This window comes from Brachycentrus maculatus, unplaced genomic scaffold (genome assembly GCF_059751285.1).
Source record: "Brachycentrus maculatus isolate JH-2025_06_01 unplaced genomic scaffold, ASM5975128v1 h1tg000089l, whole genome shotgun sequence".
NCBI classification, from domain to species: Eukaryota; Metazoa; Arthropoda; class Insecta; order Trichoptera; family Brachycentridae; genus Brachycentrus; species Brachycentrus maculatus.
The window spans coordinates 2,688,267-2,710,511 of NW_028280843.1; the positions used below are offsets into that span (position 1 = coordinate 2,688,267).

Below are 22,245 nucleotides of genomic sequence, written 5' to 3' on the forward strand. Positions count from 1 at the left end.
ATTGAATATCATTCAAATATAATGTGGCGTGTGAGTACTCTTAGTATTCACATATTCATATATCACTCATCGATAGTAACTGTCAAACAGCTCGTATCACTTTCGATTTCTTGCTAGCTATTCTGACAAAAATATAAGGAGATATAACAGATAAATATTTTGTATTATGAAACATGATCGTGTTATGTTAGTCACCTAGGGTGATTACCCTAGGTGACTTTTTACTAAAATTTTGTTAGTATAAAAAAATGTATATTTATGTGTATGTTTTTACAACATTTTGAGTGTGTCCAAATACTTGTTCACAAAATCTGGATTATCCCCAATTACGGGAGTTATTTTCATATTATTTTTTGACATCTCATCAAAGATGACGAAGAATATGGAAGTCTAGGCATTTTTATTCTGAATCCCTAGAATGTCTCTAGTGAAGTTCTAGTGATTCAAGAACAATGTTTCAAAATTGGTTCATATATATAGAACTTCCAATAATTTGAGTAGTGTGGTTGTCAATAATGGGTAGAATTGGTGAATGTTACACGTGTGTAAAGTGATCACTTAAACCAGCCTATGATGGTCGTCAGCCCCGTAAATGCCCAGACTTCTATATTCTTCTTCATCTTCGATGAGATGTCAAAAAATACTATTTTTACATGTATAATATTTTTTATGTTTTTGGGGCGTTTTTTACAGCCGAAATGAAGCGTAAAAAAGTTGTTGTTGTAAAATACATATTCACAAAATTAGGCCAACAGTTACATATTCATACATAAATTAGCAAATAATATGTATAGCGTTTAAGGCGTACCTAATCGCATCATGATCAAATAAAACATATTATGTTGAGCAGAAAAATAAATTGATAGGTACATTACATCATTTTTCCATTTGCAAAATAACAATAAAACACTTCAATAATATTCACTAGATTTTAAACTTTCGTGATATCATCAAACATTTTTTCTAACTACCAACGTGTGAAAAACTGATCTTCTTATCGAAGTGATCACGAAGTGGCTTTTAATAAAGTGATGTAGATTAATATTACTATCTCGTGAATAACGGAATAATATATTAAGTGTTTTGAAAAATAAAAAATAAAAACATCTTGCTAGTCAAAATATTGTCGTCTCATCACGACATTAGAGATTTTTTTTTAAACACAAAAATATGTTTTCATGATTTATTATAAATGTGTCTATCATATTTGTCTATCAATTAACTGTATTTAATTAAAAAAGCTTAGTTGCATTGACATTTCTTTAAAAAATATATTTATAATTTTAGTATAACACTAGTACTAACTGTGCAAGAATTAATAGTGTTGGCAAACTGTTGAATTAGTACACAAAAAACTGACTATTGCTGTTTACGTCAGTTAAAAAATGACTGCATTTGTAAAAGGTTTCTTTTGCAGTTTATTTTCGGCAACGAGAAAAAAGCTGAAATTATTGGTTTACCGTATTTTGATGCCCCGTTAATCATCCACATTTGATTTTTTCAAATATGATTATTTATTAAATTAGACATTGGATTTTTTGGAGAAGATATTTACAGTTTTTTTTTTAAATATATTGTATAAAAAACCCATATTGATTTGATAGGCATACTAACAGTATATTGTGGTAGTTTAAAGGTTCAAGATATATTTTTTACGTAAACTTGAGAATAAGTTCCTGCAAATTAAAATAAACACTGGGAAAAATGCAGTCCCAATTGTATTATTAAAAGACAACTGGTCCCAATCATTGTTGTGGAACATTTTTTCGGACTTTGGAGTGAGGAATCCGGTAGTGACCTCTCGCGGCGCGTATTTGATTTATCGAATGCAGTTGGAAGTTCCATAGCGGCGTCAGTGGCCTTCGTTGTCATTATCTACTGCTACCAAAATTCCCAACATGTCGATGAAATTAACACAACGGTAATCGTGAAATGTCGATGTTTTTAACGTCAACAATTTATACGTATTTTTAATTTCAGTAAACTGTGTAAAATGTTTATTATTTCTCTATTAAATTTCGCAGATAAAAAAAGTTATTTCATGCGATATCAAATTTTATTTGATAGTTTTTGCCACTTTCACCTAGTCACCTGTATATGATCACCTGTATACTAAAAAATCAAATATATATCTGTTTATTTTTAGATATAAAAAAAGTTTTTCTCTACATGTATGTATCCATTAATAATTGCAAATAATTCTTTAGATTCATAAATAAAACAATTGAGCCCAGTACAACATTTATCTAATGTAAATACATATATATTTTTTAAAAAAAGGTAAAAAATAAATAAAACAAAAATAAATTAAATCACCCACAAACATAAACAATAAATAATAAGTGTAAGTCCCTCTCCAAGCACAAGAGCTTAGTCTTTTCATTGGACAGAACTGTGTAAAGTAGAAATGTCTAGAAAATTAACTAAATTATAAAAAAGTCTTGTAACTTTAAAAATAAATTTATTTAAAGAAATATAAATGAATGTATTTATGGATCAATTTTCATTTATAGATTTTTTGTCTATGATCATACAAAACTGTAGAAAATAGTATCAATACCAACAAAAACAGTATTTTCCTCGAATCAGGGATATAAAATGCTTTGGTATGTTATATGTTTAAAAATGATCAAATTAAAGATTTGATTTTTCAGTGTCTTCTTTAAAACGGGTTTAGTGACATGTGTGGTTTTCGTCCCAAAGTCTGAATATTTATCCATATATTATTGTACACGAGTAAATTTTTTTTCAAGGTGAGAGTCGTATTATTATAAGTTTCTCTCTTTTTTGTTGCAAAAAGTCAACTGGTTTTGAATTATAATTACTTTAAAAAATAAAGTAAAATGTTAAAAAGTATACTAAACTCAAAAGTGTTAAATTTAAAATAAATATAAAATTATTTAATTACGTCGGTTATTATCGCTGTCAATTATTTATTTCGAGCCGTAAATTTATGTGCAGGTACTTAACCTCGATCATTAGAGTATAATAATACGATTTAATAATAAATATTAGGTGTGTTAAATAAATTACTGTGTGTGAAGTCTTCACATTAAATAATGAGTGATAAGCAATGATTTACGTGTATACAAGATTTATTTAAACTTTAGGATTCGTAACTGCTAAAAATGCTTCCACCGTACAAAGTAAATAATTGGTCGGCCTCCGTACTTCGAACTTAGAAAACATGGTAAAATAATATGGCGTAACATTGTGTTTAGATTTCAGCTGCCGATTTCACAAAAAAAAATATTTGAATAATTTAATTGACTACCAGAATGGTGACCCCACGTATGTGCATGAATGAAAAGACATTACGCGTCAAAAAATATCAAATGAATGATAATGCATTTCAAATTTCTTGTTGAGTTAACAAAATGCAAAAAGTTTGCACGAAATCTCATTTAAAAATGATTGTCCTAAAAATCACTTTAGAAATAACCGCGTAATGATTTTTAGATCGTTTACGTTACTTTTAAAATATCCTCATTATGGCAAATACCAGTGAAAGTGTAACACTGTAAATGGACAAATGTGTTAAACGAGATCTAGTTCATGCACCGAAATAGAAGCAGTTTATTTTTATGGTTTAAAAAGTGTTAAAAAAAACTTTCTTGATAACTGGTAGCTCATTATTTGCTAAAATAAACATTCTCATTCTTGTAACTTAAAATAACGATGGCTCAGTTTGTTTGATTTATAGAAGAATGAATAAAATGATTCAGTATATGTTTTTTTCCAAGTTATTTAATTTGTTTATAACATTTTCATGTTTTTTTTTTTAAATTTGATTTAATTTTTAATGAGACTTTTATATTTAAATCAATCATCTCATGATGTCACTAAGACTTAATCTCATATCCTCTATCTTATACAAAATATAATATAATATAAGAGGTATTCAAGGTTTTCATATCTGAAGGTGCTAGATATCAAAAAGTACATGTTTCATATGTCAGTAGGAATAAAATACAGATTTTTTTCGCTTCATTCCACTTGATAGCCGAATTGTATTATTTTTATCTTTTCTTGTAACTAAGCCCGGGTGGACTAAGACACTTAACGGATTGAGCCAACGATGTACTTTAGCTACCGTGCTGGAGGTCCCAGGTTCGATTCCCAGGGGGGGTGAGAATAAATAAAAGTGAATTTACACTCTAATATTTATTTAATACTACTCTGGACTGGTCCCTGAAGCGCAGAAGTGATCACCTTGCCTTCATATAATTACGTGTCAATACGATGCAGTGCCCTATGCACCATTGAGTGCGGATAAGGGTTAGAGAGAGAGAGTAGTCCTAAAGTTTGAATTGTTCACACTCAGAGGTTCTAGATTCACGTCGAAATTCATAATTTCAAACACAATTCACTTAGGTTTACATAATTTCCATTTTAAAATATTATAGTATTTAATATACGTGACACGAGTATTTTCACGTATTTCATAATATGGTTTTTTATGGTAAGGCTGCAATTACTTATTTAAAGACAGTATTTGTTTAAAACGTTAGACCGCTATTCCCAAAATAATTTATGATACATTGAATAATAATCGTAATATTTTCTTTCTACGGAAACCGAAAATGTATAAGTGAAATGATCAATAAATATTAAACCGTGTAAAAGTCTGTCAAATATAAGAATTGATTGGAGTTGCCAATATTAAATTGGGACAATTATTCTAATATCCAAGAAAGTCACCGTAAATCATTGAATTATAACAATAACATAATTATGAATAATTTTATTGTGGACCTGTTTCGTTATCATGTATTTTGTTATGAGGAAGCCAAAATGGTATTAACTCACAAATTTCGTAATTGAATTATTGCTATTAAATAATGAAGATTCACATAAAACTGAAATAAATCGCATTTAGGCTATTGTTTCAGTAATGAAGTTTCGCTTCCAGCCATTGCGAATGACCGCATCCAACACTTATCAAATTCGCTGCGGGTCAGATCGTCGTAATACGTACGTAATAGTCGACCATTATCCAAATGTTCAGTAATTGACAAAATATCAAAATGAAAATAACATACCTCCGGTCCCGACGCCTCTTGGCAGTCCCTGTAGCCTTGATGGTTCTGTATAGTGACATCATCTTGAGGAGTTAGGTTCCAAGCGGGTGACCTAACAAAACTGATCAATTTTCTTCACTTATCCACATAGGCACTTCAACTTTTCAAACACTTCGGTACTTTAGACACTCCTTGTGATTGTCGATTGCACAGCGATTACTACGCTATTTCTACGCAAACGTGATGTGAATCTGCGAATGTTTAATTTTTTAATTAAATGACATGAGATATTGATTCTGGCATCGATTAATTGGTTGATTTAGTGTCTGAATCTGACCTTGATATTTAGGATATTTTATTTAATATTTCACTAAACGATAGAGCGTTTGTTGGTTTACTATGTAAAAACAATTACTTTAATGATTTACTTGTTTCAGATAATATCTATTATACATTTTTTTGACGATTCATAAACGTGATGTGTTTTTTTTAACGAAATCGAAGCATTGTTGGTGTACAATGAAAAACACTCACGAAAATAACTATGAGCGGTTATAAATACAAGTAATGATCTATAATGCCTTCCTTAAAACTACCTGGTATCCAAGAGCTTCTATTTACTTCAAAATGTTATACAACCTACATCATGTTATATTACATTTAGCCTGTTAGCGTGGCACGACGTAGTTTTATAAAATTATTAAATTAATTAATCTGGGAGGAAATAGAAATAAACCGTGCATTTTTACATAATGGACACGATTGCTTACATTACAGGGATCGTGAAAAGAGGGCACTCGATAAGAGCAAAACTGAAGAAAGTAAACGTAATAATGGTGTTTCGAAAGGGAGAGTTTGATAAACCTGGTGGAGTAGGCGCAAGATACGGTAGTTCCAGGATTAAAATCGAAGCAGTCACAATCAAAAGTTCGGTACTAGTTTAAAACATTGAAGTACTGACTTATTAAAAAACATAAAATTATACAACCAAAATTATAACTTTACAATAATTTAAAAGAAACCTTTAAAAACTACTCCTTTTGTTTGATAGATATTTATTGAAAAATATATTTGAGTGCTTTTGAATTACATTTTCTATTTCACTTTATTTCAATTAATCATTTTTTCAATCATATAGACTAAGAAAAGGTTAAACACTTCACCGCACGATAGGATTTTTTGTTACAATACATTTAAATATATATATATATATATATATATATATATATATATATATATATATATATATATATTTATATATATATATATATAATATATATATATATATATATATATATATATATATATATATATATATATATATATATATATATATATATATATATATATATATATATATATATATATATATATATATATATATATATATATATATATATATATATATATATATATATATATATATATTTATATATATATATATATATGTATATATATATATATATATATATATAACAACTATATAATTTTTTCCACTTGTATTTTACTTGACCAGTGACGTGACATCATCAGACTGGTCGGTAACTACGACTATTCAACTATAATAAAACTGTAAAAAATCTAGTAAAACTGGTGGAAAAACTAAATAATTGTTATTCCACCATATAAATGCAGTTCCACTAAGAAACGTCAGTACAAAACTAAAATTGATCACATAAAAAATATGTTTGGTAAAAAAATGCTCCTGTTTTTTTTTATTTCATTCGCAAGGGGTATGTATTTATAAGGATTTATGGAAAAAATGATAATTTAGGGATGGTTAGATGTTTCCATAAATATTTTAAAGACTTCAGATCTTTGATAAAGAATGCTAGTAATGAGATGTCGTTAAAGGCTCAAGGCTTATTTATGTAGATCTAAGTTCAATCATGACACGAATTCATTCAAATCATCTAATTGAATGAGAAACATGAATCTGTTCTTGCTTACATATGATTTGCCAATATGTGACTGCTATTACAGACGTGATTACAATTTCAATCATTTTCATACATCTCCTTTAGATATGGTCTTCACATAAAACCTGTTATGAACCCGTAGATTAGAAGTAGGTGCATTATATTAAACATTCTTAAGTAACATACTGTGTAGCCAATCATTTATACTTAATCTGGTCAAAGTATTTTATTTTGCAACTGATATTTTTCAAGAAACTTAACTGCATAATACAGAGTGAATAAAAATTGACAAACGTTTTGAGAAAATAACGAATTTTACAATTAATTACCTGAAAAAATGACACTGTGTCACGTAATATTAAAAATGAATTATTTTTTTAATCAATTTTAATCATTCAATATCATCGACGATATTATTTTTGCAACCGTCATTAAAACACAAAAGGTATATTAGTTATCATTATAAAAAAAATCTATCGCGCTTTTAGCAGTTGTATGAAAAACCGACCATAAGCCTTGATGCTTACGTATAAATATAATTGACCACAGGGGCGCAGCAAATATTTATTTTTTAAATCATATCCCTACCTTTACCCGACTACGCGCAAATTCATTATTATTATCATTGTTGAGACTATATATTATAAATAACATTTATTTTTATTTTTCATTATGAGGATAAACACATAAAGATCACAATAAAATAAAACGACTCCATAAACCAATATTTATGGAAGTGGTATTACTGACTGTACCTACTGTACACCAGTTATTATTAATAATAAAAAAACCTTATCCGAACCCAATGGTCCATAGGGCACTGCGTCATATAAACGCAGTGTTATCTTGATCGTTTACACATGAAGGAAATGTGATCAGCCCTCCGCTTCAGGTACCAGTCCAGGGTAATATTGAATAAATATTATAGTGAAAAAATCACTTATATTTATTTTATCCCCCTTGGGAATCGAACCCGGGACCTCAAGAACGGTAGCCGAGCGTGCTGACCATTTCACTACGGAGGCGGAAAAAATCTGCTTAGCTGATTATTAGTACATAAAATAAATAATAAAAATACCCGATATTAAGCTAGAACTTTTTTATTTTAAACGAATTTATGCCACTTTATACATATTTAATCAATTTCTTATAGCTACAGAATATGTGTATATTGGTAGGTTTATTGCTACTTAAAAACATTTTCCAACCAAACATAAATAGATAAGTGATATTAAATTTTGAAAATTTTTAGTTTCTTTACAGCCCTTTAAAATTAGAGGGCAGATAGTGCTTATAGATACATGCTATCAAATAAATGCTGGTTCTAAGTAATTTCATTTAAGTCCGCGTAAATGACATTTCAATTTTTTTTCTCGCCTTGAAGTATTAACAAACAAAAAACGTGGATTAAAATTAATCGCAGTATAAATGAACAAATATTGTCTCAGAAATCGAAATTAACTATTTTATCATTCATAAGTATGAAACAATAAACATTGAGTGTAAGTCCCTCTTCAAGCACAAGAGCCTACTCGAAGTCTCTTTTTCGGAGAGGGACAGCGTCACTTGTATTAAAATATGTTAAAAATAGAAATGTCTAGCAAATGAATTAAATTGTAATATTTCATTGTAACTATATTAAATACAGAAAAACTAAAAAAGTCAATTTTTAACCTTTTGTTAAAATATTTTTGCTGTTGTAATAAGCAAACCCACAAAAAGCAAAATTTAATTTAATGTTTTATAATAATAAAATAATAAAAAAAAATCATTAAAAATTAATTCGAAAAATAAGTTATTTTATTAATTTAGGCAATCACCTACATACATAAAACCTTGAAAAATATAATTATTATTTGTTTGTTCAAATTGTTATTTTGATTGATTCTTTGTGGTAATATTTATCCATTACATTTAAGTTTTACTTGGTAAATACCACTTTTTTCTTAAAATCTATTTTGATGCGTGCTTCGATGCATTACGCATCGTATGGTGCTTGAAAATGATGCGAAATGCATCGAAACACGCGTCAAAATATGTTTTAAGAAATAGTGGTATTTACCAAGTAAAATTTAATTTAAAATGTTTTTTCTTGGTACTTATCTGACACAGTTTATATAGGGATTTAGACAGTCATAAAATAATTACAAGTTTTGTTTATTCGTTTTGTTGGCATTGCCGACAGCATTGCGGGGTATAGTTATTTCAATAAATTATTGCGTAGACTTCATTTAAACAACCTGCCATTTTGCGCTGGAAGTTATTCGCCTTCAGCAGCTGTGGCACAAGACAGTTGCGAAATTCGCCACCAACAGGAAAACGTATAAAATTACGTACTACGCTAAGTCTGTATTTTAAAAATTATGGGTGCGTACGACGAGCGCGTATCGCTTACCGTCATTCTCAAACTAAATGTCAACGGTTCGAACTCATGAATTCCGAATGCCATCGACCGAATCGGCTATTAAGTAAACCATTGTAATTTAAATCAATAATTTGCCCAGAAACTCGTTTGAAATTGCCAATTTGCATGAAATCATCTTGGTGTATAATAACCCAAATTTAACTTTATTTTTATTACGTAATTCTGTGCATCCTAGTGACTCAAATATTAAAACAATCGATCAATAAATAAGAATGTAAATGTTACAATAAACTTAATAAAAAAAAACTAACGAACCATCACAGGGGTAGGCAGAGAAAGAAGAACGCCACACCAATCTGTATTTTCAATCAATTTTCGCCTCTCCCACATTCGTACTTCTCTTCATACATAGCGGTCGATTATCGCGACTCCTGACCTGACCACAATATTACAATAGTTTGCTCAAAATCCCAAATCTGCTTAAGTTATTAACCGATTTTTTCGAAATTTCGAAACAACGTTGCATTCGCATACGCACATATTTTTATATACCTACCTGTGGCAGGTGTTTTTACTTATGGCAAGTAAAAACATTTTTTCAAACGTGATGGCGGCGCCACCTATTGAACATAAAACATGCGATTCTAACTATTACTTGTAGCAAGTAAAAACATCAAAAACAGTGATTTTAAACGCAATGACTGCGCCACCATTTGAATGTAAAATATGCAATACTAACTACTTTTTAGAAGAAGCATGAATGTTGAAGAGGCGAATATTTTTTACAAAGACAGATTGGTGTGACGTTCTATTCTCTCTGCCTACCTCTGCAGAGAAGCGGCGTGATGGTTAATTAGTTAATTAGTTAGTTGATTCAAATTTCATGAAGAGCCGTGAGCCAACATTTTTCAACCATAATTTTTTCGCGTCCTCTTTTATTGTCTGTGATTTCACGATTTTCAAAGGTCGATAATGATTACTTCTGAAACGCCTTAAGTTATGAACTTGAGTGAAATTTTTAGCAGCCATAAAACACAATATAGCTAGCAATACAAAACATTGTCCATCTCATTTCCTTTCGAATGTTTTTATGTGGGTGTGAACGTGACACGAATGCGATGTTTTTTTGACAAAAATATCTTGAAGAATCAAGGAAATATTTTGGACTCTCGATCTGTTGACATTTCGCGATGACTAACATCACCGACACAAGGCTATAATATTGTAGAAAGTGATATCACTGCCAAATCTTCAAAATTTTCCAATTTATTTGCGGTTTTACGATTCTCCCATATTGATTCTAATATCGGTTGTGCAAATAGTCGATTAAAATCAGAATTTCCAATTAAACGAATATTTTATTACTTGAAGCGTTTTCTAATATTTTATTTTATGACCCATTAGTTGTTGTTAGATAAAACCAATACAAACTTTACGTGCCAATAATATATATTTTTTAACGACGAATCTTATTTATAGACGAAAAATATTTTGATTTCTTTGAACGTAAAAACAGGGTATTTGAACTAAATTCATAATAACTGGTATAATGGAATAAAAAAAACCCCCTATAAAGGGGAGGTTGAGGAGAAATTGAGAGAGGTACTTCCAGCACGGTGGCTAAACGCGCTTACTATTGCAATTTTATTATCCTTATCAAAAACGCTTTAAAAACGTTTTTTTTTAATAACCCACAAAGCGTCTATTTTAGATGTTTGTCATCAGATAGGATAGTAAGAATAGGGAAGGCAAATGTTAAAAATACATCACAAACACCCAGACCAATTGAAAATTAATCTTTCTTGAATTCATTCTGCAATTGGGAGAATCGAACCCGCGACGCCAGTTTCGCAGTCGAACGTCAACGTAACTAGCCACGGCGCCATTAAAAAGAAATGGAAGTGTCATAAAGTGTTTTGAAGAGTGTAATTTAATTGATCATATTTCATGGCTTCGTGGATATCTAGAAAACAATCTTCGATAGTTTATCTCCGTTTCACGAAGAGAAAATGGCGGTTCACGAGCATGGAGAGATGCTAGGAATCCTCGAGAGAGAGTCGATCATCAATGGATCTTCTTCATGTATTGTGTTAAATAATTAGAAAAGCGACGAGCACTCTCGCGACGCGCGGCGCTCGGCCGAGACCTTCATCATTCATCTCACCGCTTCTGCACATTCAACAGTTTTACACTTTTTTTACGGCTCTATGCTCTCTTTTACCCGTGTAATTTATTGATGTACTGTTTAACACGCGTGTAAATGTCTACTACATACGCCATTATTTGTAATGTTTCAGAGAGTTTAACCGAATTTTTTTATCAGTAGTTTTGAATATATATATATATATATATATATATATATATATATATATATATATATATATATATATATATATATATATATATATATATATATATATATATATATATATATATATATATATATATATATATATATATATATATATATATATATATATATATATATATATATATATATATATATATATATATATATATATATATATATATATATATATATATATTATATACAAGTATGTATAAAGATCACCATGCTACCCATTTATTGAACATCCATATTGAAATTTGTTTTAAAAATTTTATCGTAGTTAAGTTGATTTTTTTATAGGTTTGCAATTATGCCTTTGGTAGAGCTTTCAGTTGAGTGATTCATGAAGTTTATACATAGCTTGTTCCATTAAACTTCAGATTCTTTTAAAAATAAATATCTTTCTTCGATATTTTTATTTTACTATGAAAAGTATGAAAAACATAAAAATCACCTTAACCGCTTTTACAGTCATATAAAAATCTGAATTTGACGCTTACGCTTGATTTTTTTTAAAACATCAATCATTAAAATAAAAAAAATACTAAATATTTAATGAAAAAAAGGTTACAATACATTTTGTAAAAAAAAAAACTTAAATGTGCAGTAAAAAGAGCTAGGTGTAATTTTTAAATGCATTTTAGTTTAATATGAAATGGATGTAGTGTGAATATAATCGTAATATCGTTTTATTAAATCATAAGCATTTTATTTGTTACCACGTAAAAATGTATATTTCCATGAAATATTGCTTTCAAAGTAATTATTAAATTCGGTTATACCATATTACGCCAATTGCCTTGTTTATAATTTAAGCTTGTGTATAATTATTAAGTGACCAAAATAATATTTTCAAATGTGTCTGTTTCCCGGAAACATTTTTTTACTCTATTAACCATTTTTGCCTCGAATTTTGTGTAATCGGCATAAAATCCATAAGTAGTTAATTTTAATTGACTGTGTGTTCATCTGTTGTAGTCATAGACCGATTTCAATTAATTGAAAAGTTTTTGAAATGAAAACGTCAATAGACGATTCATATGATATCATTGATTTTTTTTTGAAAAACCAGGCACGTTTTTGAAGCAGCGTTTAGTAAAAATTATTTAAAATAATAATTTGTAGATGGCACATCCATCGAATTCCTTTATTAATTTATGAATTTTATTGTTTTGCTAGGTTAAAGGTTATTTTTTTTAGCAATTCTATATAATATCTGACATATAATTATTTTAACACCTACATTTTGAAAAAAAACTCGTTAATGATAACTAAGAAACTATTAAATGTTTACAGATGCACTTTTATTAAACATAAATCATATGAATTATAAACCTTATTTGAATTGTTATTCCTTTTCCACCAGAAAAAAACACAAGGCACTATAATTGTTCACAATACACTGAAAAAAAAACTGAAAACTAGTAGCGGCGTCGTGACGTACGATACCGGCGTCGTTGTGAATATTTTGTCGTAAGTTGCTATAAAAAGCTCCCCTCGATGTAGCCGCCACGAGATATAATCGCATCGAGTGATAGCTTAACACTAGAAGAGTTTCCACCCGTTACCGATGACGCGCCTATAGAGCCTTCAGAGGTAACTTTAAGAAAAGAGAGGTAGGTGAATCGCACAGAGCCTGACAGGTGAACGTACAAGTTTCGCGAGCAGTAAACGTAAGTACAATACGAAACATCGCGATAATCTTGCTATCTCACGCCGCTAGTTCCGCAAAAAAAGAGACGGAAACAGTTTGTTATTTCTACCTCAACTTAAATTCTGCTCGCGATACATGAAGCTTGCAGAAATGTGAAATTTCGTAACTGAAGCCGGTTGTACACAAATAATAATATGTACATGTATAGGTACCCACTCGATGCTTTTTCAATAAAGAAGCTGTATTGTACGGTAAGCATTTTAGAAAATATATTTCACTCTCTTCATATGCGTCACTCGAACAAACACGTCAACACGTGAATAATTGTGTGAAATGATGTCAGATGAATTATTCTATCATGTTTGTAACATATGTCCTCGATGTGACACGTGAAATTTGTGAATGAATATTTCTTACGCGCCTTCATAGGTGATTTTACATAGATTAGTGTTGTGAAATTAAATTGACTCGAATTGGTTTTTAATTCAAATCGATAGTCGCAATGCCGGAATATAATGCGAAGACATTAATTAAGGCAAGTTTCGTGATAAAATGCCACGAACTCGATGAGTTTTTGGACATTACGTGGTTGTTGGAAAGGAAAACCAGTCAGAATATCGAATTTTTAATGTATTCCATAAACATATCGATAAAAACCGTTCATGCGGTCATCACAGCGGCTCCTCACATAACTCGGGACCTTGTAACATATTTCGCCAATCATCCATTTGACAAATAGCTTTAATCTGCGTGAAACCGGACACGAAATGTAAATTGGATTTTTCATGTAAATTATACTGACATTTATATCATTAAGTAAATATTTGTATGGGACGAAAATAGTTTTGTTCATACCATCACTTTATTTTTCTACAATAAATAAAGCCATATTTTTTTCATCTTTGAGATACAACACTTTTTTTTAAACGTGTGAAGATTAAATAAAGTATTAATTTATTCCTAACAAAAAGATTAAAACAATCAAGAAACTAACATGTGCAATTCTGTTGCGACAATCATAAAAATATATTTATTTTGAACATATGAATAATGCAGGTTTGCAGGTACTATATTTGTATTCGATACATAAATGCATATTACGTTCCTTATAAAGAAGTCACTTGATATTTTCAACTTGTTACATTTTTATCTATGTTTATGTTTTTTATCCGTATTCACAAAACCTGTTAGTATTTGACCGAGTTAAGAAAACTCTGTATAAAAAAGATAAAATCTGTTTTTACCATTGGTTTTTTAAAAATAACGATATGTATATATATATACATATATATATATATATATATATATATATATATATATATATATATATATATATATATATATATATATATATATATATATATATCGATCCGGTCAGAAGTCGATATAATCGGCGGGTATGTATGAGAGAATGCATGAATGTGGAAGAGGAGAGGAATGTTTGCAAAGACAGAGTAAAGTGGCGTTCTTCTGTTACTTACCTCCGTAAAGAAACGGCTTGATGGTTAGTTAGTTAGTTAGTTCGCTAGTTTAATTTAAGGTGTTTTGGTAATTAAAAATAAATAATAATAAAATAAAATAAGTTTGTTAAAAGTTTATGGGCCGCCAAAGAGTAAAACAATAATTTATAAAATTTGAATTCATATTATTTAATATCCAAGCTATTAAACTTAACAGATAATATTAACAAGGGAAATAATGATGTGCAAAAGCTAATTTAGTATATTTTTAGACAATCCATTAGGTGCAAGATTTAGTGAGGAGAATAAATAAAGAATAATGCGATTACGTAATAGAATGTCAAACATAAAATTATTATTTTTTAGGAGCAAAGGTCAAATAGAGGGTTAATTAATGGCCTCAAATTTGTAGATAAAAATCGTCCATAATATTTTCTTTCAGTGACACTTTATTACAACGATGGCTAAATATTGTGACAGTATTGAAAAAAATATGTTTATGAAATATCCTGTTTTAATTTAAATTTTATTTATTTTTAGTTAAATGATGCAGAGGACATTGCATTGCATAAATCTGTCATTATTTTTTCAAAACAATAAATTTGAAACTATAAAATAAAGTATTCAAGTGGTAAATATAAATTTCACAAAATTGTCCTATGTTAAGAAAATAATTCATGAGCATTCAGCATGTAAGATCATTTAGTCTTATTCAGATATATTTGTGACATCTCAACATATATGAAGAAAAATATGGAAGTCTGGGTATTTACAGGGCTTATGACCTGTCATAGGTTGGTTAATTGATCACTTTACACACGTGCAACATTCATGAATTCTACCCATGATTATCAATTACTATACTCAAATTTTTGGAAATCCTAGATATTTTGATCAATCTCGTAACACAATTCATATGAATTTATAACAACCATCTTTGTTGGATTGAAAAAAGCTTTTTCTAAGCAGAGACTCTTTTATTTGTATGCAAGATCCCAACCCCGGATTATATTGACATTCTGACAACCATCTGAAAACATGATTTTAAATTTTTTGTGAAGCTTATATATAATTCAACCGGTTATTTTATTTACAATATTTAGAGTGAGTTATAATACTTGTTCTAAAATCTGGGGACATAGGAGTTATTTTTAAATTTTTGATACCTCAACATAGATGAAGAAGATCTTCTTTTACTAAGCACAAGAAACTCTTTTATTTATATGCAAAATCCAAACCTCAGATTATATTCACACAATGAGAACCGCCTAAAAACACGATAATTTTTTTGTGAAGCTTATAATTAAACTAGTTATTTTATTTATAACATTGTGAGTGTGTCCAAATACTTAAAATCTGGATTATCTCCACATGGGCGTTCTTTTTACATTTTTGACATCTGAACATAAGATATTTTTCATATAGATCTTCATCTCAACATAAGTTTAGACTTCAACAATGTAAATATAACTCCTAAGTGAAGATAACCGTTATTCGGATATGAAAATGCAAGAGAAAGATCCAAAAAAAATAGTTGAATACCTAGATGGATTGAAAACAATCTTACTCTAATTTCACAATATTCAAAGTTAGGCCTCGGGCGCTTATTACGGCAAACATTGTATGAACCCAATATGTCGAACTGGAGTTACACATTTAACATACATACGCCCACAGGGCGTATCAATAAAATTATCAAATTACTAGCTGTAGCAATTTTAAACAAGAATAATTGGGCGTGAAAATTTTCTTTACAATAAACATGTAAAAATCTGTACGGTATGTATTTATTTATTTATTTACAAATGGCTTTTGGAGTGTTGTGAAAATACCCACTTAGCTATCATTGTAATCGTAACCACCGAATCAATCTTCGGAACGAAAAGATCGCCCCGGGAAATGGATCGCGAACATTCTAGCGATCTGGTAACCGATCCTAATGATACAGAATCGATCTTATTTTCTCTCTTCGCCCGAGGCGCTTTGCAGAGCACCGAACGTGCGAAGATAGAACGATTCTAGTGATAACTTCATTATTTGTTCAATACATTCCTCCTACTTACCAACTATTGTAAATCTATGTTACTGATCAGAGCATATAGTGTATATTTCAATTGTTATTTGACTTATAACAAATATTTATACATTTTTGACATATCAATATAGATGAAAAATAATATAAAAATCTTAAAAATGTAAAAAATAACACCTAAGAAATATTTAGACACAATCAAAATGTTGTAAATAAAATAAATTATCAAATTATAAGCTAAATAAAAAACTTGAAATCATGTTCTCAGGCAGGGCTCGAGTATGTGAATTCAATCCATGATTCGGACTTTACATATAAATAAAATGAGTATTTTCTTAATAAAAGCATTCCTCTTCCAACACAGATGTCGGTAGTGAGCTCACATGAACTGTGTCACCAGTTTGATCAATATATCTAGGGGTTCCGAAAATAAAGTAGTGTGGTTATCAATCATGGGTAGAACTAATTCACTAACGAATGTTACACGTGTGTAAAGTGATCACTTAAATCGCCATGACAGTCGTAAGCCCTGTTAATACCCAGACTTCTATATTCTTCTTCATCTACGTTGAGATGTCATAAAATATATAAAATAACTCCTAAGAGGAGATAATTCAAATTTGTCAACACGTAGTACTCAAAATATTGTAAAAAATATTTATTCTAGCAGTACCTACCAAGAATTCCAGTTATTCTTATAGGTATAACTCTAATGCCTCTTTTTTATTGGCTTCCCTACATGTTAGATAAGAACGTAACATATAAAATAATACATTACAAATACGAGACTAATAAAAATAAATATTTTTTCAATTCGTTGTGAAATTATCTGGAATCGAACCCAGGACGCCAGTTTCCCGATCGAGCGTCTACCTAACTACGCGACAACGACGTCTGTCTGGTCACATTAAGTAATTTAGAAAAATCTTTCTTAACACCTTTTCTCAAATCTACTGACAAAATGGGTTGTACGGGTATATTACATTTTATTAAAGTAAACTTTGAAAATTGTACTTACAAAACTGCCCGAGAACGGAGTCACATATTAACATCCCTTAAGAACTACTTATTTTCCGAAATATGATTATTTATTAAAATTATGTATTAAAAATTAACAATATACCTATCGTCCGCACTATTCAAGCTGTAACCGAAAAAAATCAGCACAAAACAAATTTGTCGTATTTATGTACAACAATATTTATATGCAACAATAATTTTCCCGAAAACAAATTATTACTTTAGCTCGAATAGTGGTGAATGAACTCGGGGTTTGTTTTAACTTAATTGCTTACCATTATTTACATTAATTCACCATCAATTTCCATATGTATATACTTGTATAAAATATTTATTTTTTCTGAGTGAATTATTTATTTACTAATATTTGAAACAAGGCTTATTTAATCTTCTTTGGAATAACACTTTTATATATTATATTCTTCTTCTTTAAACACTATTCTACACCTTAATGTTGCATTATATAAACACAGTGTTATCTTGATCGTTAACACATGAAGGAAAAGCCCTCCACTTCAGGTACCAGTCCAAAGTAATATTGAATTAATATTAAAGTGAAAACATCACTTGTATTTATCTGACTCCCCCCTGGTTATCAAACCCGGGACCACCAGTACGGTAGCCGAGCATGCTGACTATTACACTACGGAGGCAGATTAAACATATATTATACTGCTACTCAACGATAATTTCATATGGATAAACTAAATACATAAAAATGGGAACCAATTAGCACCACATATAAACCTCATTTATAATTGATTATTTTTCTTTGGATGAAATTAAAATTTTCAAAATATTTAAACCTGTATATGTTTATATCTGGTAATAAAGTCATAGATAATCCTATTCGACAGGTGTCTTGTTACAGGTATAAATTAGTCTACCAAATATGGTCACAAACTTTATCCATTTTTTTCCATAATATTTGGTGAGAACCCGTTGAGATTGTTGTTCTGATACTGTATTGATGTACCAAATTTAAATTTGATATGCTCCATTAACTCAGCATCACTTACACACTATGATGTGGAAAATCTTAATTCGTCGAATTTCTCCGACCTCATTATTCAAACTTTTACGCGCTAATGTCATAAAAAAATCGCACAATGAGAACTCGTTTTCTTAAATGGATCACTGGAATTAGAAGGGTGACATCTGTGAAGGAAAAAATGTCACATTAACAGAGGTTAGCATGTCTGAACTGCGTATTAATAAGCCGCTCGAGGCATTAAAAGAGAAACTATGGTTCTAAAAAGTTAAAACTTTTCACATTAATTAGAAAAGTTAAATACCCTGTTAGATTATTATTAATTCATTTTAACACTTGATTTATAAAGAGGCAATTAGGGTATTTGCATTTACAAAATGTACATTCACGAAACGAAAATGGCGATTTTTTTTCATTTTTTATTATAGTTTCTCGATTACAATTATGGTCAAATAAAATTTTTGATTTTTTTAAAACTTGTTAACTTGTGGGTTCACATAAAAAATTATAAAAGGACTCAGATTTTCTGGGCTTGAACCCACTCTACTGCTAATTGATAGCTACTTTTAATAATGAGCCGCTTAGGCTTACGAAAATAGTACGAAATTTAAATATTTGGTTATATAATCAAAAGACATATTTCTATTTTGAAAGAATTTTTTTGGTTCCAATGCAAGTGTTTATATTTTTGTTATCATTGTTATTTTCTATCCTTTTCTCATAATGCTATCGCATGGCAAAACAGCTATCATTTTATATTTTTTTGGTAATAAATTCACATAAATCAAAAATTATCAATAAATAGGTACTTACTTTACTTTGCCACACGCAAAGTAAAGTAAGTAGGTACATACTAATAAATAAATTACTTTTTCTGCCATGTAGCGGGTAAATTTTAAGTTAAAAATATGCCGCTTTTGCTGGGATTTAGTACAAACATGCACAGCTGAAAATTGACGATTTTTGATATATGACGTTGTTGAAAGGAGTGAGCGACATTTGATCGAATACTCATCTAACATTGAATAAATCCGATAACTTTACTTCACTGATACGAGTATTTTACATTTTAAGCATCTTTAAGTGTATATTTAATTACGAGCGTTTAAGATGGCAATTAAGAAGAAAAAATCTTAATTTAAAAAAAAATCGTATGTTTTATTATTATATATTGTGAGGCTCAGTCTGCTCAAATGGAAAATAATAATAATAAATGCAATGAATATGTTTAAAGTCTACAAAATATGTAATAAAAAACAATGAAAATGCTAAATGGTAGAAATGTATTACCTATGTTGCTGTTACGTTTAACAGATGGCGCTGTCATTACCGGTCAAATTTATATTTTTAATAAAAGTAACATACTTTTACTCTTGGTTTACAAATCATATGTATTATTGTTATCATTTGATATTTGCTTCAATGGATCCAACAACCTGGATCTATATTCCAATTTATCTTAACCAAACTTCTGATTTATTTTTGACCTCAGTTTAATTACAAAAAAGAATTATTATAAAAGAATTAATGCCAAGATCAGAGAAATATGCGAGATCGAAGATGTCGTTAGGTGGGGAAGGCAACGAAGAAGACAATGGTATGCGCATGTGAGGAAAATGGAACCATCCAGACTCCCCCACATCGCATTGTACGGCCAACCCCATGGTAGACGACTCCCGGGCAGACCACCAAAGAGATGGGCCGATAGCTGGGAATCGACGTCGCAGGAGGCTAACCCCTCTTAAAAACAGGCCGTAAGGCCTATAATAAGAAGAAGAAGAAGAATAATTATTTTTAAAATTCTTAGTCTTATCTGAGATGTATTGTGAGTCAGATTTAATAAAATCTGAATTAGGTAAGGATCAGATAATCACGAGATCTGAGAATTTGCGCAATGCGGAATTAATTCAAGTAGAGGTGAAAACTAACACAAAATCTATCATTACAAAATTTTCGCTTCTGTTGATAGACGAAGGTCAAGTTACGATAAGTTTTATTTTTCCGGAAATATCAAGTTTTTTCAAACAATATTTTTTAGAACGGGTGAATGGAGATGCATTGAAATAAAAATAATCTAAAAATATATTTATTTGGCAATACTTATTTTTTTATAATTGACCTCGCATTTAATGGCATTTCCCAATTCGTTAATATTATTTCATAAGAAACAAATAATAAAGCAGACATATCTCCAATTTAAATATATAAATTATGTCTTTACAAAAATACAAAAGGTGCTGCTTGCGATTATAATTAGTGAGCATTAAAGACAAACCAGTATTTTATCTTAAAATCTCCAAATGTTTATGTTTTTTTTGTTTTTGTTAACATCCATCAATAAAATCTAACATAGTATTTAAAATTTATGACAACATTAAATTTGAAAAGTTGATAATTCACAATGGATTTGTTTATTTTATTTTCTGTAATATTAACCTATCCGAATCTAACAGGGGGATGGAAAACCCCCATATATAAATTTCAATCCGATAACTTTAGTATATTATATGAGGAACTTACTCCATATTTCAGTTTTCTTAAATATCAAAGAAAACTTACCTTTTTTATTTCTAATCATTAAATGTTATAAAATATCTTATTTAGATATAAAAAAAAAATACAACCAGTCGGTGACGCCTAATCTACGTACTTATATATCGGCACGTTATTTTTTTGTCTGCAAGCGACATGATATTTCTTTCACTCTTTTAAATATGGTACTATCTCAACGAGAGAGCGAGACAACTGAAGTACTCAGTTTTCATTTGATCTGATTTCCGGTCTCTCGCTTATAGGCTGGCCGCATTCAGTCGCTGCCTGACGGCGTGTTGGGATGGACCTGGCATATATGACTCAGTTGGCAGCGAGTTGGTAGTTGCTGCGAGCTGCGTACTACGATTTCCATACAAATATGAGCTGGGGTCTTTTGGTATCCCCCTTCGACCACTTGTTATTTTTGGAAGATCAGTACGTAACCCTGATTACAAGAACGCTGTAGGTATTATAGAAAGGTTTTTTTGTAATTTATTAATTAAATTTAAGGTGTGAGATTTCATTAAAATATCATCATGATAATTAAACCAATAAATCCGATATAATCACTATTTGTACCGCTTAACAAAACGCTTTGATCGATAATTTGAGGGCACGTAAATGTCAAAAATAATTCGAGATATTGCTAAACGTGAACTATGGTCGGATAGTAATGAAAGTCACGGTGTATGAATGAACAGTTTATAAACAGCATAATAAAACATAAAACAGGTACTGTCTATATCATTATTCGTGATGAAATCGCAATTGCGATATTTTATTCATTTTTCAGGTACATCTAAATATGTATGTAAATCGAATAAACATACGAACATCAATCATTCGGTAGATTATCACCCGGAATTTGATTGATAAATATGAAGGAATTATTTATATTCAT

At 29.7% G+C, this 22,245-nt stretch overlaps 1 protein-coding gene across 3 annotated transcripts in view; it reads right to left on the reverse strand.

Annotated features, from left to right (window-relative positions):
* The window catches only part of exp (expansion), a 239,648-nt gene extending 234,426 nt beyond the window's left edge, over positions 1–5,222 (reverse strand). The window contains exon 1 of one of the 3 annotated variants that reach the window (XR_015837370.1): positions 5,043–5,222. Coding sequence is in view for 2 of the 3 variants with exons in the window: in XM_088257970.1 (XP_088114096.1) it covers positions 5,043–5,104 (62 nt within the window). In the remaining variant the exon portion in view is untranslated. The remainder of the gene's footprint in view (positions 1–5,042) is intronic. The other 2 variants (XM_088257970.1, XM_088257969.1) reach the window with 2 other exon arrangements.
* Positions 5,223–22,245: the final 17,023 nt, after the last annotated feature.